Source organism: Barbatula barbatula (assembly GCF_947034865.1).
Source record: "Barbatula barbatula genome assembly, chromosome: 4".
Lineage (NCBI taxonomy): Eukaryota > Metazoa > Chordata > Actinopteri > Cypriniformes > Nemacheilidae > Barbatula > Barbatula barbatula.
This window is the reverse complement of record NC_136768.1, coordinates 26,188,512-26,211,939: the sequence shown is the minus strand read 5'-3', so window position 1 is coordinate 26,211,939 and position 23,428 is coordinate 26,188,512. Positions and strand designations below refer to the sequence as shown.

General features: G+C 40.7%; 1 protein-coding gene across 3 annotated transcripts; it reads left to right on the top strand.

Annotated features, from left to right (window-relative positions):
* The first annotated feature begins 2,359 nt into the window (after positions 1-2,359).
* Positions 2,360-21,877, top strand: LOC306893014 (guanylate-binding protein 4-like). Of its 3 annotated transcripts, none has more exons than XM_079454459.1 (10): positions 2,360-2,578; positions 16,629-16,808; positions 16,892-17,019; positions 17,293-17,402; positions 17,867-18,057; positions 19,232-19,474; positions 19,576-19,856; positions 19,946-20,158; positions 20,253-20,355; positions 20,914-21,877. In XM_079454459.1, the coding sequence occupies exons 2-10, from the start codon at positions 16,634-16,636 to the stop codon at positions 21,171-21,173; spliced, it is 1,704 nt and encodes a 567-aa protein (XP_079310585.1). In that variant the 5' UTR covers positions 2,360-2,578; positions 16,629-16,633; the 3' UTR covers positions 21,174-21,877. The 3 variants fall into 3 exon arrangements, 2 of the variants coding, with proteins under 2 accessions (XP_079310585.1, XP_079310584.1); XR_013786519.1 differs by lacking the exon at positions 2,360-2,578 and adding an exon at positions 13,583-13,916 and having other exon boundaries at positions 20,253-20,494; positions 20,914-21,549; XM_079454458.1 differs by lacking the exon at positions 2,360-2,578 and adding an exon at positions 13,583-13,916.
* The last annotated feature ends 1,551 nt before the right edge of the window (positions 21,878-23,428 follow it).

The window sequence follows — 23,428 nt, the reverse complement described above, 5'->3', positions numbered from 1 at the left end:
ATCAGGACAGCCTGCTCCCTTAGCTACAATACAATGGTAACTTCAATGACCACCAACCGACTATGTTTGGCATTTGCATTGCCATAACAAATGTACTTTAAAAGCACACGGTTACAGCACACCAAAAAATGAGACACATTTCAAGGGTCAAGAGCTAAACCCAGGGAAACACTGATCACCATGATGGTGACTAGATAGATGGCAACATTCCTAAAACATAGAAAACTGACACTTTGAATACAACTGTGGTCAAATGTTTACATATATGTAGTACTCCAGAACGTTTAATATTTATTAAAAAAGAAGGATGTTAAGAAAATATGTTTTTCAGAAAAGGTGGTGTGATGGAAATTTTCATCTTTGACCCATCCTGTGTCTATGCAATGATGTTTCTATTGTTATCCAAGCTCATGATGAGCTTATCTGTGTTTCTTATAGTTTATCTGTGTTGGTGTCAAAGATGAAAACATTTACTTTGTGTCCTCCGTGGGCCTCCAAGATCACAGAAATCAAAGGAGAAGGGAGAATGAAGTGAGGAGGTGGGGGATCATCCCGAGGGCGGTGAGTATGATCCCCGAGGGTGTTGAGAGTCATTCCTGTCTGCCAGCTACAAGGGGACTTGAAGTGTTTTCACACACAAATAGTTTAATGATGCATGTTGACATACCAGACACTCTGGGAGGTGTGCCCGTACAACTGTGGGCGACAAACAAATACGATGTTGGGTTGATTAGGAACTGTGGTAATTGCACCCAACAGTAGCAAACAGCAATATCCCTTAAAACTAGAAGCCCTCAATGGCATAAGGCCAATATTTAACGAGTTTCTCAAGAAAGGCATAGTTGTGCCATGCCCGAATTCACTGGTACGCACGCCTTTGTTTCCAGTGAAAAAGATAAAAGAAAAGGGAGCGCCCTTGAATGGCACGTACAAGATTTGCAAGAAGTTAATGCCACAGTACAGCCACGAGGACAAAATGTACCCGACCCATATACCATTCTCAGTCAAATTCCGCCTGAAACTAAATGGCATATGGTAATTGATTTGTCAAACGCGTTCTTCAGTGTGCCAGTGCACCAAGATTCACAATACTGGTTCGCGTTTTCATTTGATGGCAAGCCATATACATTCACACGTCTATGCCAAGGGTACTGCAAATCACCGACCATATACAAGGAGGGACTGCGACAATCACTGGAGCCATTCCGTCTCCCGAAGGGGGTGGCATTCCTACAGTATGTGGATGACATTCTTTTATGTGCACCCACCAAAGCGCAATGTGACGAACACACTGTACGACTGCTCACTCATTTGGCACACGAAGGACACAAAGTAAATGTTTTCATCTTTGACTCATCCTGTGTCTATGCAATGATGTGTCTATTGTTATCCAAGCTCATGATGAGTTTATCCGTGTTTTCTTATAGTTTATCTGTGTTTTTCTCATTTCGTTGAGCATCACCCTGCTTTTTGACCTCGAAGGCCGAGTTGTTCTCTGTCTTCACTTACTGTGTAAGCACCTCGGGATTCGCTGGAGGGAGATGAGGGGGTGTCGCCATCGAGGGCTACAAAGGATTGTGATTCTCGGAGAGAAGAGCGCCTTCTCCCCGCATGGCTCATTGCTTGTGATGCTGTGAGAACGTCAATAAAATTAATTGCAAAGAACCTCATGCGATGCTGTACGTTGCATTTGTCTGAGTGAACTCACCTTGTTTAAGGAATACGAAAATTCCACAACAGTGGTTTCCTGAAGAACTGACAAACAACTGTCAGAAAACATTTCACTGTGTCATTTAGCGTTTTAATTTTGGGCTAACTAGCAGCTAAAAACAAGCAGCGAATCTGCGGAAGAAACTCATAAAGGTTTGAAATGACAAGAGGGTAAGTAAATGATGACAGAGTTCTCTCTTTTTGCTGAACTGTCACTTTAACAGTATCTCAGTAGCACAGTACAGCATCTGCCACATACATAAAAGTAAAAGCAGATTAATATTAGGGACTATGAATAGGATTTACACAATTTGCATGTGAAAACAATTCCAAGTGATCTTCGTTTTTTTAGGATGTTGCCACCTGTCTAGCGTCACTTAATGCAGAGGTAAGAAAAACAGTGTAAATGTTTTCTGTACTGTCTGTTAGGACAGGTTAGAAGGAAAACAGATGAACTTTACTTAATGTAACGAGAAGTTGATCAAAAGCTCTAAACAAAGATTTTTCCAGTTAGCTCAAAAACAGGACATTACAAAACAATAGGCTAGGCCAGATAACTTCAAGACTGAGCAAAGATACAGCTCTGCCCATAGCAAAAACGACTCCAGGAGGATGGCTGATGAGCAGCGAAGGTATTTCTCCAACTCCTGATTTACCCGTTCTGTTTGGCCGTTTGACTGAGGGTGGAAACCTGAGGAGAGACTAACAGAAGAGCCAAAGAGAGACCAGAATGCTTTCCAGTAACGAGACATAAACTGGGGACCTCGATCTGAAACAATATGGAGTATGTCCAATATGGAGTTTGTCTGAAACAATATGGAGAAACAATATGGAGAAGCAATTTAGCAGCAGAAGCGTACAGAACTGTGTAAGTGTATTTAAATTGTGTCTTGTTGAGTTTTAGTACTGTGTTAAACTGAGAAATCGCTTAGTATATACTTCCGCTCTGTCACGTGGTGAAACCGCGGGTAGTTTCGTTCCTTCGTTCGTTCTTGGGCTAGTTTCATTTTTTTGCTTTGTGTGCGCGTGTCATCTGAGGGCGGGGCCAAACGCCAGCACTGTTATTTAAACGGAGATTAGTGTTCAATCTGTAGGAGAAGCAATTTAGCAGCAGAAGCGTACAGAACTGTGTAAGTGTATTTAAATTGTGTCTTGTTGAGTTTTAGTACTGTGTTAAACTGAGAAATCGCTTTGTATATATTTCCGCTCTGTCACGTGGTGAAACCGCGGGTAGTTTCGTTCCTTCGTTCGTTCTTGGGCTAGTTTCATTTTTTTGCTTTGTGTGCGCGTGTCATCTGAGGGCGGGGCCTGTTGAATTTAAGTAATTAGACGCGTATTTAAAAAGCGTCTACCCACCGCGGCAGCGGTCGCGTGCAGCCCTCATCGCGTGAAGACCGAAGAGAGTAAAGACATCGACTCTACCTGCGCGCGACTCCACCGAGCCCTGGACACCGACAGGGCACTTGAGTATTGCACTTCTTTTGTATTATTATTTTGCTGTTTTGTATCAACACTTGCACTTTTTGTCTTACTTGTTTGCACTAACACTTATTCCTTGATTGTTATCTTAAATGTTTCTTCCTATTTTCTTTCTGCTTCTCTTAAATATGTGTTTTAAAATCCTTTCTGTTATCACAACACGAAAATCATCTGCCGCATGCCGAAGGCGACGCAATGCTAATAACCTTCACAATGTATCACTGCTAGCAACTGCCCCTTCTACTTTCCCAATAGGATTGTGGAACTGCCAATCTGCTGTGAACAAAGCTGATTTCATTACAGCTTTTGTTAAACATTCTGGTCTTTCCATTGTAGCACTTACAGAAACATGGATCAAACCAGAGGACTCTGCCACTCCCGCTGCCCTCTCCCATAACCACACTTTCTCCCACAGCCCTCGCATCACAGGAAGAGGTGGAGGCACCGGTCTACTCATCCCCAAAGACTGGAAATTCAATCAGCTAACACCCTTGTGTGACAACAGCTCCTTCGAGTTTCATGCTGTTACTATCACCCACCCTGTTAAAAGTCATTTTGTAGTTATATATCGTCCCCCAGGTCAGCTTGGACATTTCTTGGAGGAGCTGGATGTGCTTCTTTCATCCTTCCCTGAGGATGGTACTCCCCTGGTGGTACTAGGTGACTTCAACATCCACATTGGAAAGCCACAGGCTGCTGACTTCGTCAACCTGACGGCATCATTTCTCCTCGAGCAGGTTTCCACATCAGCAACCCACAAGTCTGGAAACCATCTAGATCTAATCTTCACAAGGTACTGCTCCACTCATCACTCTCAGGTCACCCCGCTGCACATGTCTGATCACTTCTTCGTCACCCTTGACCTCGACCTCACTGCTCCCGATATCGCTGATGTCTTACCGATGGTCACCTTCCGGCGCAACCTGTGGTCTCTCCCTCCCTCCTGTTTTTCCTCTGCTGTCTTCTCTGCACTCCCCCCCTCTGATGAGCTCTCTCTTTTGAATACAGACAATGCCACAGACACTCTGTGTTCCACGCTCTCATCCTGCTTGGACAACCTATGCCCTCTTGCATCTGGACCAGCCCGTCCATCCCCGTCGGCTCCCTGGTTATCGGATGTACTGCGTGAGCATCGCGCCAGCCTCCGGTCAGCTGAGAGAAAATGGCGCAAGTCAAAAGACCCTGCAGACCTCTCTCTCTACCAATCTCTTCTCTCTTCTTTCTCTGTAGATGTCACCTCTGCAAAAACAGATTACTACCACTCGAGGATCTGCAACTCTCCGGACTCTCGAACGCTCTTCAAAACCTTCTCTGCTCTCCTCTGTCCGCCTGCTCTTGCACCTTCATCGGAGTTAACAGCTGCTGATTTTGCATCGTTCTTCGTAAAGAAAACTACTGCCATCAGCAGCCAGTTCTCTACGCCACCCATCTGTCGAACCCGCCCACATCGCTGACACGTGTGTGCTCCCCGCCTTTTCTACTCTGTCTGAAGCTGATGTCTCAAAGGTCATTGGCTCCAACCTCCCTACCACCTGCCCACTGGATCCCATCCCCATTGGACAGCAATCAGTCTGGGTTCAAGACCGGTCATTCCACAGAGACTGCACTGCTCTCATTCATCGAAGCCCTGAGACTGGCAAAAGCATCATCCATGTCATGTCTGTGCTCATCCTACTGGATCTGTCTGCTGCCTTTGACACTGTCAATCATCACATCCTCCTGGCTTCTCTCAGTGCTATGGGTGTCTCTGGCATGGCGTTGCAATGGTTTGAGTCCTACCTCTCAGGTAGGTCATTCAGAGTATCCTTGAGAGATGAGGTCTCCGCGTCCCAACAGCTCAACACGGGGGTGCCACAGGGCTCAGTGCTTGGACCGCTACTCTTCTCCATTTACATGGCATCCCTTTGCTCGTTCATTCAGAAGCATGGCTTCTCCTTTCACTGCTATGCCGACGACACACAACTCTACTTGTCATTTCAACCGGACGATCCGACGGTCGCTGCTCGCATCGCGGCATGCCTGAGTGACATCTTGCTTTGGATGAAGGATCATCACCTGCAGCTAAACCTTGCAAAAACTGAACTGCTTGTGATCCCGGCCAACCCAAAGATTCACCACAACCTTGCCATTCAACTAGGCTCATCAACGATTACACCGTCCAGCACAGCCAGAAACCTGGGAGTGGTAATCGATGATCGGCTTAACCTCACAAGTCATGTTGCCAGCACCACCCGGTCCTGTAGATTCATCCTCTACAACATTAGGAAAATTAGACCTTTCCTATCGGAGCACTCTACGCAAGTCCTAGTCCAGGCTCTTGTCCTGTCCAAACTGGATTATTGCAATGCGCTTCTGGCTGGACTTCCTGCTTGCACAATCAAACCTCTCCAGATGATCCAGAATGCGGCGGCAAGAGTGGTCTTCAATGAACCGAAGAGAGCGCATGTAACTCCGCTCTTCATCAGGTTACACTGGCTCCCTGTTGCCGCCCGCATAGAGTTCAAAGCTTTGCTCCTGGCCTACAAGACCAACACCGGATCTGCACCATTGTATCTCCCTCGCTAATGCAGATCTATGTTCCTGCCAGATCACTGCGGTCTGCAAAGGAACAACGACTAGTGGTACCATCCCAAAAAGGAAAAAAGTCACTCTCCCGTACCTTCTCTGGATCTGTTCCACATTGGTGGAATGATCTACCAGCTGCTACAAGATCAGCAGACTCGGTTGCCATCTTTAAAAAACGCCTAAAAACGCATCTCTTCCGTCAACACGTCGCTGATTGATTTTTCCTAATTCTCCTCCCTTTCCTTCTTTAAAAAAAATTAAATTAAATTAAAAAAAATTACTAACCTCACTATTCTTAGCTTTTTATACTGTGCTAGGCTTTAATGGACTAGTTTGATGCACTTATTTTGTTGCCTATGTTGTTATAATTGCTTTCAATGTTTCCTCATCTGTAAGTCGCTTTGGATAAAAGCGTCTGCTAAATGACTAAATGTAAATGTAAATATCCACCGGAATTCCATGGATTCTTACCACATTTTGAAGTATAAGGTCAGCAGTCTCTTTGGCTGAAGGGAGTTTAGGTAACGGAATGAAGTGTGCAGACTTAGAGAAGCGGTCCACCACCACTAGTACAACAGTGTTACCTTCAGATGTCGGTAAGCCAGTGATAAAATCCATGGAGATATGAGACCAGGGGCGTTGTGGGACAGGCAAGGGATGAAGGCCGGCAGGGCGCTGATTAGAGGATTTCTGTTGAGCACAGACTGGGCAGGCTTGTACAAAAGCTCTAACTTCTTTCGCCATCTCTGGCCATCAGAAGCATCTCTGAATAAAATCCAATGTCCTCTCAGTTCCTGAATGTCCAGCAATGGCAGAAGCATGACCCCACTGGAGGACCTCTGATCTTGCTTCTTTGGGCACAAACAAGCATCCTGCTGGGACTTCATCAGGAATGTGTACACCCCGTAAAGCCACAAGCACAGTATCGTCAATGGATCGATGAACCGGTGCAAGAATACAATCTCTGGAGACAATAAACTCTGGGGAACGGTCCCTCTGGGAACAATCATACTGGCGTGACAAGGCATCAGCCTTAACATTCTTAGATCTGTAAGATATCAAAAAATTAAAACGGGTAAAAAAGAGAGACCACCTTGCCTGCAGAGGGTTAAGACGCTTTGCCTGCTGTAGGTAGGACAGGTTTTTGTGGTCTGTCCACACAATAAAAGGATGCTTGGCCCCTTCCAGCCAGTGACGCCACTCTTCCAGTGCAAGTTTCACAGCCAGGAGCTCTCGGTTACCCACATCGTAGTTTCTCTCAGCTGGTGACAGGCGTCTGGAAAAGAAAGAACACGGATGGACTTGGTTATCTGTGATAGACCTTTGGGAGAGCACGGCTCCAACTCCCTCTTCTGATGCATCCACCTCCACGATAAACGGCAATTCAGGGTCTGGGTGTACCAGAATTGGGGCAGAAGAGAACAGTCCCTTTAACATGTCGAATGCCTGCAGAGCCTCAGCAGTCCAGGCTTCTATCTTCCAGAATGAAGAGCAAGTCTCATAGGGGATAAACATTTTCTTAGCCAAATTAATGTCCAAAAAATATCCGCTGCACCTGAATCCACAAATGCTTTCAAAGTCGCTGTCTTCTCCCAGGCATTCCCCCAAGTAAGTGTAGCTGGCAGCAGTAACCCGGAGTGTCAAACTGAGCAGTTCCACTCGCTAAGGTCCCCACTACCCATAGCGAGCTTTGGCTTTTAAAGCTAACTCTGGGCACGAAGAGCGCAAGTGATTTGAGCCACCACAATAGAAGCATAGACCCTCTCTCGTGCGTCTCTCCCTCTCCTTAGGTGAAATACGGGTCCTGCCAAGCTGCATAGGCTCTTTCTATGTCTGTGGAGTTAAACGGGAAACTTCTGGGACACAGGGAGATGATAACATGGACATGTCTCTGGAGGTGCAGCGTTCTCTTCTTCTCTCACGAATACGGTTATCAATTCGGACAGCTAAAGTTATGAGTTCCTCTAGACTTGTACCCCAATCTCTACTGGCTAATTCATCCTTAACACCTACAGAAAGGCCACGATAGAAGGTTGAAATGAGTGCCTCTGAATCCCACCTACTCTTAGAGGCCAGTGTACGGAATTCAATGGCGTATTCAGCCACAGATTGATGCCCCTGATGAAGATCTAGTAGTCTCCTAGCCGCCTCACGGCCACTGACTGGATGGTCAAACACTTGTTGAATAGTCTCTGTGAATACCCTTAGATCAGAGCAGATGGGGGATTGTTGTCTCCAGAGGGTTGAGGCCCAATCCAGTGCACGATCACTCAACAAGGAGATAATGTATGCAATCTTAGCCCTCTCAGAAGCAAATGTAGCTGGTTGGAGTTCAAAGACGAGAGACACTTGAGTCAGGAAGCCCTTGCAAATTCTAACATTTTCTCACCCTCATGTCTCTTTCATATCCGTTTAAATTACTTTGTTCTGATGAACACAGATAAATATATTTCTTTGTGTTTAACAGAACAAAGAAATCTATATAGGTTTGAAACAAACTAAGGGTGAGTAAATGATGACTGAATTAGATGCAAAGGAATCTGCCTGACATAAAATATTAAGAGACGTAGATTTACCTCTGCCGGTGACCTTGTGTCCACCTTTGAGATTTTTGACTTGGCTGTGATCAAAGATTTCACTTAAATATCTGCAACTGCAACATGTGATACAAGAACAGATATACAAGTTTGGGGAGTTTCCAAAATGTGCAACCACACACAACAAAGTTTAAATGTTTGCTTTTTCTTTGTCACACCATTCCACGGAAACATTTTACTAAACTGTAACATTCCAGAAAAAAAGAACACAGACTATCTTTATTTCCAATCATAGCTCACTTCTGAGGATCGCTGACCATTAAAAATGCTGAAAATAATATGTGTACCTGTGAATCAATCATGCATGATGCATGTTACTCATAAACTGTGTTAAGGTAAATAAGAAAGGCCACAGAAGGAATGGCTAACCGAAAAATACATTCATTGATATGAATCAGTTGACACATTTCTCTCTCTTTCCGTGTTCCAATCCATATCTGTGTTAGTTTTTGTTGGAGATATGTTATCTAGAGCTGTGATTCTCAACCGGTGGGCCTCGGAGCGTCATCTGGTTGGCCGTAGGCTATAGGCAGTGGTAGATTACCACCAAATTAATTTCTATTTATTTTTAAATTGACACATTTTGTTATTTTGTAATGATTTATTAAATCTTATGAATGTACATGTTCGAGTCAACAAAGTCGAGTCAAGATGCATTATCTAAAAGTCAATTTATATTTGAATGTCGCAACACCAATCACTTCACACTGTCAGATTGAACTAACACGTTACAACCTTCAAATATAAATCAGGTTACAGTAATTGATGTTACTGTAAAATGGCTCGTTTTCTGAGAAGAGAGACAGTCCTGTGCAAGCAAAAGTGTCAAAGTATGTTGTACCGCGGTGGTAAAGTGCCATGAAGGTGGTGAGCTGCCACCGGCGATAGTGTACGTCACTGTGACAAATATAAGTGAAATAAAAATTATAGTTGCTATTTGTAGCCTTTCAGTTGTAGATTGTTTCATTTAAAATATTTTACATAAACACAGAAATGATTGGCATTAATTTCTGATGGTGCGTTTGAGCTCGGGCCTGCATGTAACCGAGGTTACTTTGCGGGTTCTGCGATGGATCTTGTTGTGAAATTACAGTTACATGAAATCTAAACCGGCTATGACCTGCTGGCTTGGTGTGGGAGCGCACACAGGTTTTGCCGCGGTTGCGGATAGACATTTGTTCATTTGCACTCCTGTGCACATCTTCTGAAAACGCATTTATTGCAGCTGTAAACATTTTAATCTTGACTATGTCAACTTTTGTTGTCTGAATAGGAAAGCCAAGGTAGGTTTACATTTACATTTGTTCATTTGGTTTTATCCAAAGCGACTTACAAGTTTACTGTTTACATTACTGCAGAGCAATCAGGGGCAAGGTGCCTTGCTCAAGGGCCCTTAAGTAATGACCTGCTGGCACTGAGATTAGAACTGGCAACCTTCTGATCACAAGCCAAGTGTTTTCCAGTGAAAATACAACAGTTTTCTAGCAGAGTATATGTACAATTAATGTAATATTAATATTAATAGGTAATATTCTGTGTTCATACTATCAAATTTGAAAAGGTAGTCCTCTGAGTTTTCCTTGGTGGGACATGAGTTGCAAAAGATTGAGAACCTCTGCCCTAGACTAGAGGATGGGACCTAGAACACCACTAAATTGTAAGGCCCTAATCACACTGAAGGCCTATTGAACACTGTCAAAAATGAACAGTAGGATCAATTTCAATTGGTAACACCTAAATAAATGAAAAATTGAAGTAATTTTCCAATTAATCATTTTTACTGTCTTGTCAGCTGGGAAATTTCAATTGGACCAACTTTACTTGATGTTACCATTTGGACTCATTTTGAAGCTAATCCAACTTTTTTTAACAGTGTGCAAATGCAATGATTGACATTTGCATTAATGACAACTTTTAGCATTGATCATAATCAACCGCGGAACATGTAATTAAATTTCCTGTAACATAATTTAAAAGTAAAAGCTACAGTTGGGTTTAATAGTAAATATAAGTTAGACATTAGGTTATTGCAAAATTTAAAAAAAAGTAAGAAAATGCTATTTGGTCTTGATAATAAATTATCTTTTTACCATTTTGACTTCGGTAAAATAAATATTTTGATTAATACAAAAATACATTTTTAAATTTGAACCAAAGAAATTATATTGGCTGTAACACTTCACAGTATACTGTTTTTTGTTTATCCAAAGTTGAAGTAAGTTTTTTAAGTTGGTCCAGGGTTTATATTCTTTATAAGTTTCCATTAAAAAACAATACGAATCTAATTGCAACCATTAAATAAAAAAATCTGTGACGGTTCCTTTTGTTTGTATTATCCTTTTTGTGTCACGGTTCCTCTTGTTTCTCTTGGTTTAGTGGCAGGATCATGACAGAGTCTCATGTCTTGTGTGGAGAGATGCAGTTATGGCCCTTTTGGCCTTCCATACACTCTCTCCGGTCTCGTCTCTGTTCCCATCCTCTCGTTTCCTCGTTATTGATTCATGCCCTACACCTGTTCCCATCTTGATTTGGTCCCTAATATAATACCCTTGTGTCTTCTGTCTTGTGCTGGTTCATTGTGGTTGTTTCGTGAGTTCATGTGTTTGTCAGTCTAGTCTAGTCTAGTCTAGTCTTGTTTAGTTTAGTCTAGTTTAGTCTAGTTTAGTCTAGTTTAGTCTAGTTTAGTCTAGTTTAGTCTAGTTTAGTGTCACCCGGTGACAGGGCCGAGGGTTATTTACCACACTCCGGAGGAGCAGACACCAGAGAACACCAAGAGGCGGACAACAAGGGTGAGTTTAAAAAGGTAAGTTTCTTTATTAATCTAAAAAGGGATAAAAGCAGGGGTGGGGATGCTCGTGGCTGTAGCGTGGACGTAATGAAGCGGGGGCTGGTAGGTACTTCTCCGTCCTTCAGGTAAGGATATTCCTCTCTTGGTGGGCCTGTGGCTGTAACGTTGATGCAATGAAGAAGCGGGGGCTGGTAGGTACTTCTCCGTCCTTCAGGTAAGGAAGTTCCTCTCTTGGTGGGCCTGTGGCTGTAGCGTTGATGAAGTGAGGAAGGGGGGGTGCCGGTAGGTACTTTTCCGTTCTCCAGGTGAGTATACCCCTCTCTAAGCAGGCTCGTGGGACCGATCGGGACTTTCCTCGTCGTCAGACTCGTGGAATTACTCGTGGGGCAGGCAGCTTCTGGACTTGGATTCGTCAACGTGCTCACAAAGCCACCATCCAACTCGTCACAGTAGCTCCCGCTTTACTCCCTGTAAGGGACGGACAATTCGATAGTGAGGCAGGCAGTAGTAGGTGAGACAAAAACCGGGTACTTTACCAGCCTCCACTCTCGTTCTGGATATACTGGAACGGCATCATCAGAAGAATTGGCAAGGCTGGGCTTTCGCTGAGGCGGGATACAGTGCTCGTGATTTGTGGCAACAACGGAGCATTGAGTTCTCCTTCCTCCTCTACGCCATGCACACGATCGTTAGGGACCTGGAAACAACTACGGGGACAGTTCAATTCGAATACATCTTCAAGGTTATAGACCAGTTTCATCCATCAGAGACTCAGGGAAAACAGTTGTTCGATCTCACCACACTCGTGCATAAATCACTCTGGTAAATCCTCACACGTGTTAGTTTCACTCTATCAGACACTGCAAACTCACTCTCTCTTTACAGCGATTAATCAACTCGTTTCGCTCCTCTTCATAGGGTGAATGATCCAAAGGTTAGTAGTTCCAACCGATAAACCCGTACTCGATGGTCTCCCCAGCTGGTACAGTTTCTGTTCCTCACTCACCACTCACTGCCACTACGATGATCCTCGAGTATTCCTACAGTGCTTCACAACTGCACGAACAGTCTCTTCCCCCTTCCTCTTCTTACTCTACCATGCTTTCAACCTCTCTCTTTATACTGAAGCACATGCTTCAATGAAGCGCTAATCATTAGCTTCAGCTGGCGCTCGTTCTGGTGTCGCACCGGCATTTCTTCCCCCTAACAACGAGTCGCAGTCTCTCTTCGGTTCCTGGTTCGTTCACCCGGTGACATCAGTGTAGTTAATGTTTAAAGTTTATTTTAGTCTTGTGTAAGTGTACTTAGTCTTAGTCCTGTCCTGTCTTGTTATTATATTCCATGTTTTGTTCTGTTACCCCCTCGTGGGTGTTTGTTTTATCATTTGTTATTAAAAATCTGTTAACCCCTTACCCGCTGTCTGCACCTGGGTCCTCTGTCTGTGTCTCACCACCCGTGATCATGACACTTGTTTATTTCTGTTTGATTTGTCTAGAACAACAGTACATGTTCTGTAAAATTAGATTAGACTGACCAAGGTATTTTTTAGAATAATAGGGTCTAGATCACTTCTATATGTTTCTGTGTGGATATTTATCCCCGAAATAATAAAGGATATATGAAATTACAGCTATTTGAAAAGTTACTTGAAAAGCTGTGTGAGTGTATGAACACCCCTCAGCGGGTTTGCTGTAAGAGCCGGTATCAATGCTGATAGTGAATGAAGTCATCTCAGAAGCTTCAGTTACATTGTTGCAATGTTTTCTTGATTGTATCAGTTTGAATCACGCCAAGAATGATCTGGTTTAATGTTTCTATTTATAATGTTAAAGCACCTGTTGTTTCGTGTTGGTTTTCCTCGTGTGGTTGAGAATATGTGCCCCGACCAGTTTCCTCTTTTCAATAAAGTTTTTGATTCCTGTAAGAGCCGCCTGCCTCTGGGTGTTGTCTACACAACATATAACAGCTTTTTATTGACACCGTGAAAGCCTAAAAATGTCCCCTTAATAGACCTTTAACCTATTTGACATCAGCTGCGTGTACGAAGTTAATGTCTCGAACAACCTTAGCATGTCAGACCAAGGCACCAGTTTGGTAATTCACAAAATCCAGGATCTACTCTTTTCCCATGTTGAAGACACAAGGTTATGTGTATCACAAGACACAATAGTTATTTATGTTTTTAAATGCTTTTATCCAACGTAACGTATTTGACACATTTAATGCATTTTTAGTAATAAACTTAGGTTTGAGTAAAAGCGAGTTTTGCAATTTCCAGTAAAATAGAGAAAGAGGGGAGGGGGACGAGAGATAAAGAGAGAGAGAGAAACAAACGGTGAAAAGCTGTTTACTACTTTTCTTCTGGAATGTTACGGTTCAGCCCTTGTCCCCATTTGACTTTTGCAACACAGGTTAAATATATTCACCCTCCTACAATAACCCCAAACAACACTAAAAGAAAGTTTAACAAACTTAACAAGTGCTTTGTTTGAAGATGAGAGAGTAAAAATAAACAAGTAAATAATTTTGAATATAAATGAGAAGTATATAAAGACATAGAAAACATGTTGCAGATGCTGATTTAAAAGTAAAACCAAGCGTTAAACAGCACAAACCTGTTTGCTCAGTCATACAGAACAATTAAAGAGAAACTGAGAGACCACAGAGATTCCCTAGAATAAGGTGGGCTGGATCTTAAAGACTGTTTAAGATATACAGGTAATAATACAGTTCAGTCCACCACTTGTACAACTCGGAGCTCCTGAAGTAAAATAAAGGTAAGTTGCATTTCTTTATTCTGTCTATTTATACAGTTCTGGGTCAGAAGGATGATTTTCTAGCAGTTAACAGTCAACTAATTATTACTATTGTTATTGTTTTTTTATTATAACTGTTATGATTATTATAAAAATGACAATAGTTTTCTATGAGATTTATATTGATTGGTGGTTCTAGATAATGAGCTCAATGTGAAAGCCATTAGTGCGCTTTAATCATTTGTAGTGAATATGTTTATGTGTTCATTTTACAAGTTCTGACGAATATGCACCGACATTTGTTTTTCTTGAAGCTTGTAAATACTACCCATGCAAATCAGTTAAAATGTACTTAAATATATTAGGTAGCAAAGTAAACTATACTCTCCAAAAAATAGCTCATTGGATGAACTCGATATATTTCAGTGAAAATATTTCATCCAATAAATATGTGTCGCTTCTACTCATAAAAACAGGCTCATTCAATTAATTTTATTAAGTTGGACCAACGTCATTTTATTAAATACAATTTAGATCAAACTCAAAGTCTATTAAAAAAAATAGACACATGCAACATCGCTCTCGTAGTTGTGCAGTGAAGAAAGTTAAACTTTGGACCAACTTAAAATATGTCAACTTGTTACAAGTAATTTTATAATTTTATCTCAAATTCTATTTTTGGCTAGGTTCAAATCTAAATGTAAACATTTCAACACACCACCATTATTGCGATCAATTTTTGCTTTAGTTGGGCTTTTAACGCTTACATTTTAATAATATATTTGATATATTATTAATATAATTTATTGTATTTTTTAGACAAGATTCAACTTTATTGTCATTACACATATACAAGTACAGTGTAACAAAATGTAGTTTAGGTCTAACCAGAAGTGCAATTAGCAAGTGCAGGATATACAGTGTGCATAAATATAGAATACAATAATAGAAAAATACTATACAGTGGGCATGGACGAAGATAATACTTTACAGTAGGTATGTTCTATGAAAAAGTGAAAGTTTGTACTTTGAATAATAATTTTGTGACAGTGTGTGATAATACATTTAATGAGGCAATGCAAAATAAGATCCATTGGGATCATGTGATTGGTGACTGTAATCATTGTGTGGTTATTGAAATATTGCACATGGATGTGTTATTAATGTATTAGATTTAGACAATGGTACAAAAACTATTTTTTTAAAACTGTTAATTAAACATCAACAACTGTGACAACCAACAAAATAAATCTGCATTGCAGTTGATCTGTTTATCTGAATTAGTTTGATGTTTGTCACCATTGTTGAGGTTTGTATGATCTCCTCTTGTCTTATTTATACACAAGTGTTCTTATTGAAACACTGTAGTAAACACTTAATGATGGTTTGTTGACGTGTATAAATTCAGATTTGAACCGAGACACATAGTTTACTTTGTGTGGCAAAGCAGAAAGCAGACAATACAGAGGAGGTTATGGTCTAGGTTCAAAAAATCACAACTTGTAAAGGATTGTAATAAAATGGGATTAAAAACAATTGAATTTGAATCTATGGTTGGAGTTTTTAGAGTTAACTGGGTAAAAGCTTTTTTAGATAAACCTGTTTCTATATGGTATCATATTCCCAAAAATATGTTTGATAAAGTGGGAGGCTTAGAATTTCTTTTAAAGTGTGGTTTCGAGGTATCCAAACTGCCCGTTAAACTGTCTGAATATCATAAACAAGTTCTTCATTACTGGAAGATGGTATTTACTCATAATTCTACACCACATGGCTCCACCTTGTGGAACAACAGAGTGATAACAATATTAATATACAAAGTTCAATAAGGTATGTAAAGCAATACCAATAGACTTATTAAATTTGTTACAAAACTATTTACATTTTTCCAAAAGTCAAATAAACTTGCCTAAACTGCAATTAAACCAAGTTCCCCTAAATAGCAAAAATTTTAATAATAATTGTATTAGCAAAATATTTAAAGGTAAACTATTTCATGATTTTGACCTAAATTTAAAAATAAGGCATTATGACGACAAAAATAACAAAAAAGTACATCAAATTCATGAAATGGCCTATACCTCCTAAAGTCAAAGAAATGCAATTCAAAATTTTTAATGGATATTACCCAGCAGCAGCAATGCTTAAAAGAGTGAAACGGACACAAACACAAACCCCTTCAGCTGCATTCAAACAGTTTAAAATACTGGCCCACATAAAACTGGAGGCTCACACATTCGACCGTGATTGCCCAGTGGCCGTGAAGGCAGAACGGGCAGACAGCGGTCAGTAGCATTCCATGTCTCAATGTTCAAAACCTGTGTGACCCGGAAGTATGACACACTTCCGTCACCAGCGAGCAAGCGGGCAGTCATCTTCTTCTTCTGTAAGTTTTATGGCGGATCGCAACCAACTTATTCAGGTGCATACCGCCACCTACTGTACCGGAGTGTGTAATATCAAGTCTCTAAGGAGGGCAGTCAGAAGGACTACTACCTGTATTCATGGGAGAGGCCTATGGCATAATATATATTTAAGTTAATTTTAACTGATTTGCATGTGTAGTGTTTACTACCCTCAAGAATATTTTATTTCAGTGTGTTAAAAAGTGTATTTTCCCAAAACTGAAAAAGACAAAGTTGCACAGCTGCACTATTGAATTACTGGAATATTTCTCATGTAATCTAAGCTCAACAGAAATCCAAATTTAATAATCTTCTCATTTGCCTCCAGTGAACATGGACAAACCGGTTTGCATCATTGACACGACGTCAGATGGGAAGCTGTGTGTGCAGCAGTCGGCACTGCAGATCCTGCAGAAGATTGAGCAGCCGGTGGTGGTGGTCGCTGTGGTGGGTCTCTACCGCACGGGGAAGTCCTACCTGATGAACCGTCTTGCTGGGAAACAAACAGGTTGGACCCTCACATGCAGCACCGATAGCATCTTACACAAGAGAAACAACATTTATTATTTATTGATGGTGTGCTATTATCAGGGTTTGCACTGGGCAGCACAATTGAGTCCAAGACGAAGGGAATCTGGATGTGGTGTGTGCCCCACCCCACTAAAAAAGAGACCACTCTGGTCCTGCTGGAAACTGAGGGACTTGGAGACGTGGACAAGGTGAAAGAGCACCCACACTACCAAAACACAAGAAGCATCAAAGTTTGAAGGGTTGACCATGCATCCAAATGACTAACAAGAGATGATAAAAATGTGGAACTGACCTCACCAAATACTTATTTGCAATAACAAGAAGGACCATACACTGTCATCAGTTGCATTAGACAATTACTCTATTAACAAAACCCATTACTTCTTTTAAACATCTTGTAGTCCATAAACAACCTTTGATCTTTAATTTAGTATCCCACCCAATGATTGTCTCTTTGACAGGGGGACTCAAAGCATGACACCAATATCTTCTGTCTGGCTGTGTTACTGAGCAGCACTCTTGTTTACAACAGTCGAGGGACGATTGACAACAGGGCTATTGAGGAACTGCAGTATCCTTCTGATAATCCACATTCCTTTCAAATCATTTATATATATTTTACAAATTTGTGCAAATACAACATCAGTTTGTAGTCACAGCAAGAGAAGTCCCTTTTTGTAACTTTAGTGCTGTTTATGTTTTAATGATGTTAAATTAACAAAGTTTGGGAGGAGCAGGAGCAGATAATCAGCTTGGCTGATTCGCTATCAGATATCACAGCATCCCTCCACCTGCTCCATCTTCTCTCCTCGAGCCCACTTCTCCCACAGGAACACGGGGGTGCGCTCAGAGCCCGCTCCCCGGACAGCATGCCAAATACTTTTTCTAATGTCATGGTTTCCTACATAGCTAGGCTCTGTACGTTTTAGTAACTGTTAAAAATGTATTTATCTTAAGGAGTAATTTTTTTTCTTCTATGCATCTTGAGTTGTTGTTTGACAGTTGTTTTGTTTTCATGCCTGAACAAACTCTCAGATATGTTACTGAACTAATAGAGTGCATTAAGGTCAAATCATCAGGAGAGGATGCCGATGATTCAAGCGAGTTTGTGAAGTTCTTCCCTAGATTCATCTGGGCTGTGAGAGACTTTACCCTTGAGCTTAAGATCGATGGCAAAGATGCAACAGAGAATGAGTACCTAGAGTTTGCACTAAAGCTAAAACCTGGTAATTAAAAATATCCCTCAAATTATTTGCGCAGTAGTCTCAGCCTCAGACCTCACGCCACGATCCGTTGGCTTAATGTCTGATGCATATGCCACACTTTTTTTAAAACACTTCAGTACGTTCGGAGTTGTCATCTGATTGGTTACATTTAACAGGATTTACTGTAGACGTGCGTGTCACATTCTTTAACGGACTGCCTGGAAACAACTCCAAGCCGTCTGATCTAAGAAATAAGCTGTCGTGTTTACAGCGGTTGCTATAAGTAATGTATGCGAGGTTCACGGCATAAACTCTTTATAACTTTTGACACGTTCATGAATTTACACCGGTCTGTTACTGCGGGGACATTTCCACGCCTCTAAACAATAACGCGGCTCTAGACGAAACGTGATTGGTTGCTTTACCTGTCAGTCATATGGCCTATTTGGCGGGCCTTGGCCAAAGAAAGCGACGATAAGTTCTAGACATTCAGTATGAAGGTCTGGCTATGCGGGACTATTTGCGCAGTGACTTTGTGAGAGTAGATTTGGTCAATGTATTTCCCAAAAGATTTGTTGCATTACTCAAAGTCATCATTTATGGAGGTGGTACTTTAAGACTCATAATATATGAATTGTAAGGGTCTATAGCAGCGTTTCTCAAAGTGTGGGGCGGGTGGGGAATAGAGACATGACAAGTGGGGCGAAACAAACTAGAGGAAATTTGGTCATTTTTGTGCCAATTATTTTTAATTCCTTTATTTCTGACCATAAACTCAAAACTAAACAATGACACATTTAAATGTAAGCCTTACCTAGAACAACACCAGACTGCGAAGAAAATGCCACATGGAACCATAGTAGCCTACAAGAATGATTTCACGTCAGAATGTTATCTTTTGACAGGCGTGTGGCTAAGGATAAGGTATCCATCAATAAATGTTTGAAGCAGAACAAAATCTTGAATGTGGAGAGGCGGTATCGGGTATAAAGGTTATCAATGGATTAGTTTGTGACATGGAATGAAAATAACACTGGAAATTTGGCACCAGCAGACAAAACCAAAACCACTTAAGTTTTTACCATTTTGTTGGGGCGATTGGGGACAGGTTGGGCTCCGAACCCTTCCCTACAACCAAAGTGGGGAATGGCAGAAAAAGTGAAACTGGTCTACAGTATGTGTTCATGTTTTCTAGGCACTTCGAAAAAAGTAATGGAGCACAATCTGCCGAGGGAGTGCATCCAAAAATTCTTCCCTTCCAGGACATGCTTCACTTTCCCGTTTCCAACTGCTCCGGAGAAAGTGTCTCGTCTGGAGAGTTTGAATCCTTCTGACCTTGATACGAAATTCTTGGAGGTCACAGATTGTTTCTGCAAGTTTGTATTTAAGGACAGCCAAGTGAAGACGCTGAAAGATGGATACACTGTCACTGGCAGGGGTAAGTAAAGAGAGAAAATATCTACTATCAACTGTTCATTGTTCAGTCGAGATTCTCTTTTCTTTATCAATGTGTTTCTGGTCTTCTTTTCTTCTCTTAAGTTTTGGGTAATCTGGCAAAAATGTATGTGGACACAATCTCTAGTGGGGCCGTTCCATGTCTGGAGAACGCTGTGATTGCTATGGCAATGATTGAGAATGAAGCTGCAGTAAAGGAGGGGCTTGAGGTCTACAAGAGTGGAATGGAAAAACTGAAGACGTCCTTCCCCCTGGAACTGAAGGATGTGTCCACTGAACACCAAAATCTCAGCAAAATGACAACAGAAACCTTCATGAAACGCTCTTTCAGAGACACTGATGGAAAGTTCCTAAAATCTCTAGAGGTAGGCCAGATCTCGTCGCAGTACAATGGCATGAAGAGATGTCAGAGTTTGGTTTTATTAAATGTCCTCTGTAAATGTTATGATTGTAGGAAACCATCAAAAATCTCTTTGATGAATACCTTAGCCACAATGAGCAAGCTTCAAAGAGAAGATGTGAGAATCTTCTGTCATCCCTTTCTGAAACAATGACGGAAAAACTCAAGCAAGGGTTCTATACCACACCTGGTGGCTATGATATCTTCTGCAAGGATCTGGAGGACATTGTGGAGAAATACAAGAGACAGACCAATAAGGACGTCAAGGTTCTAAATTCAATATCTATACACATAACAGAAATATGAAGACTTTCATCAATGTTGTCATAATTATCAATTGTTTCTGTGTGTACATCAACAGGCTGAAGAGGTCCTAAAGAAGTTTATGAAACAAAAGTTTGTGGATTCTGAAGCCATTCTGCAGGCTGACAAAAAACTGACTGAGAAGGAAAAAATGATTAAGGGTGAGTCTCAAGCTTTCAAATCCTAATATCCCAGTTTTGTAAATTTGTAGAAGGTTCCTTGTGCTGTTGGAAGAAAGAAGGACATGTAGACATTGACAAGATGATGTAACAGCTGATACGGTTAAAAATACAACAAAAAGTAAGACCAAATCAACACCTTAAATTATTTGATTCTGTCTGAGCAGTTTTCAGATATTGTGCTTCAAAGTTTCTGCATTCCAGTTGACTTGAGTTTTTTCTTAAAAAAGTAACAAAATGTTCACAACTTTAACATTCTTAATTTGCAACAACTCGATGACTATGTGATGTTTTTTAATTTTGACAAAAACTCTGATAGAACTATATAATTCCAAGATGACGAAATGGTAAAGATTGTTTCAAGGGTCAAAGATTTGCACCCGTTAGTTAAGGGCGGCTATTTATGTCATTATTAGAACAGTGTCAATGTGGTCAAGATCAGTACTGCTATATTCTTATTGATAAAAAATTTGTTCAATATGTAACTATTTGTGTATTTGTAAACCATGTTTTCTATCTGTTTCGTTAATAAATGACCAGAGCAAGAAAAGGAAGCAGCCCTCTTGAACCAGAAGATCAAAGCTAAAGAGGAGGAGCAGCGGCAACTAGAAAACAAGATGGAAGAGTTCAAGAGACAGAGCGCTGAAGCTGAGCGTAACAGAGCTAAAGAGTTTGCAGCGATGATAGAGAACTCCAACAGGAGACATGAGGAGTCTGTTGCTATGATAATGCAACAACATAGAGAACAGATGAAAGCCATACAGAAGAAGAAGACGAATGCACGCTCAGGCAGTCGTTGAATCTGGTGAAATCCATAATTTCTATGATTAATTCATAAGCATGTAACTGAAATCTTTTATTGTTTCTACAGTTTATTTGTAGATTTCTACAGCTTATTAATGCAAAGGCATATTTTTGTTCAATGTACATGAAAACTACAAGTTTATTTGACATTGCTCATTTATTTTAAGCAGTGACATGATGCTTAAATTAAAATGAATTATAAAAAATCTGGCATTGCATTACATGTGGCATCAAATAAACACTATTATTTGCAGAAAAAATGTGTTGTGTAAGAGCCACTCATTGGCCCTATGACGGGAATCCAGTGGCGTGGTTGATTGCTTCTTGTGTATTCTGTCGGCTCTGTACCTACACATTAAACATGAAAAATTGAATTATTGAGTTTAAGGATAATTTATTTTCAAACCTTAACTATATATGTATCGATATCGTTAAATCACCCCTTTTTTTACCTTTTTACAGACAGTGTAAATGTTTAAATTTATGTGCTAGATGTGACAAAAAAAGTGACAAATCTGCTATTAAAATATTAAAAGTTTCCTCTCACAGACTTAATACATTTAGGCCAAATTTACACCACATTCTTCAAGTGGCCCAAATCCGTTTTATCATGTAGTGCAGATCGGATAAGACAAAGGAAAAAGCAAAGAAGTTGGTTTAAGCCTCATTCATATGTGGAAATAAATCAGATTTGAATCACAAACATGCATTTGTGTCTCCCTTGTAACGGGAAAGATTGGAAAGTCCCCTGTCAATGCAAGTCACGGGATAACCACGATCACATGACCTTTTTCACGACTATTTTAATTTCTTGTCTTATTTCTGGGGGCCATGTGTTACTGACCATTCAAAGATAGTGTGGAAAACAATATATTAATTTTGTGTCTGAGTTTCTTGCATATTGTGCACTTTTTGCTTCCTTGGTGGCTTAAGCTTTTCCGGGTAGGTACATTGACCTTCAATTATTTTGTAAAGTGATAAAACTGGTCACTTGTAGAAAATTATGTAGGCTGGTCGTCATAGAAAAATCTTATCTGGGCATCAACACCTGCAATGCAGCCCTAATAACACACTGGGGCTCCATTGATTACTTTTATGATAGACATTATTTCAGACTGGTTTGACTGAAGGAAGTCAAACATGGAATTGCATGAGGTTCATAATTATGGGGTAACTTGTGGGGAAACTTGTAATTCTTGCGAAATCTTAAGTAGCACTGGGACATTTGTCAAAAACAAAAATACATTGTGTGGCCGGGACCGTGCAAAAGCAATGGCACCAGACAGAGGATGAAAGTCAAAAAGGGGTCTTTTATTCCAGACTACACTTTAATCAGTGCAGCATTAATTAGTGTACAATTTGGGATTTAGCGAGGGGTGCTATACACAACAATGGAAATGTTTATGGCTAACATAGACAACGGTAGCAGCTGGAAAATAAACAAATACAAGAGTGTCAAAACAAAGCAAATTAAGCTGCTATAATTCTATAAGAAATAAATGAAAGTAAAATCTCCATAACATTTTAAACTTTTCTGAATGGTCGATATATTACGTACATGTTGAACATAATTTACCCATTAAACTAATAATTGTCTCAGTGACACTGTACACAAGCATATTACACAACCATACCAATAACTCAACTCACTGTTGTTTCTTCACACTGGTGCACAGACACACTAGCACAGCATGTGACAGACTCGCGTCTTTCCTGTATATAGCATAGCAAACAAAGTAAAAACTGTATGAACATTTAGAACCCGATAACATTCAGATTACACCACTTTGTACACATTTCCAAAGAACATACAAGCACGCCAACAGTTTTTTCTTAGAGAAATAAACATTGAAAAGACTCACTCTCAAGGCGTCTCGCCGTTCCTGGCGCACACAAACGTATGATTCACTTTCTCCCCTCTTAACGAAAAAAAAAACGCCTATTAATACTGATACTAAAAGTTAAACACCCAATACGTTTTATTTCTCACACCAATTTAGTAATCTCTTGTCCGCATACCTCTTTTCCATGTCCTTCTACAACGCTCGACAAATCTCTCAGCATTAAGGACTCCAACCTCTATCTCTTGGCTGAAGAACAATGGTGGCTCAAATCCAAATTGACACTTAAATGGAGATAGACCAGTGGAGGAACTGCGTAAGGTGTTGTGTGCCAGCTCTGCCCATAGCAAGAAACAACTCCAGGAGGACGGCTGCAGCGTGAAGCAGCGAAGGTATTTCTCCAACTCACC

Coding starts and splice junctions, on each gene's coding strand:
- LOC306893014 (XM_079454459.1), top strand. CDS start 16,634: ATGGACAAACCGGTTTGCATCATTGACACGACGTCAGATGGGAAGCTG. Junction 17,403..17,866: donor AGGGCTATTGAGGAACTGCA/GTATCCTTCTGA, acceptor ACAAACTCTCAG/ATATGTTACTGAACTAATAG. Junction 19,857..19,945: donor AGTTCCTAAAATCTCTAGAG/GTAGGCCAGATC, acceptor TTATGATTGTAG/GAAACCATCAAAAATCTCTT.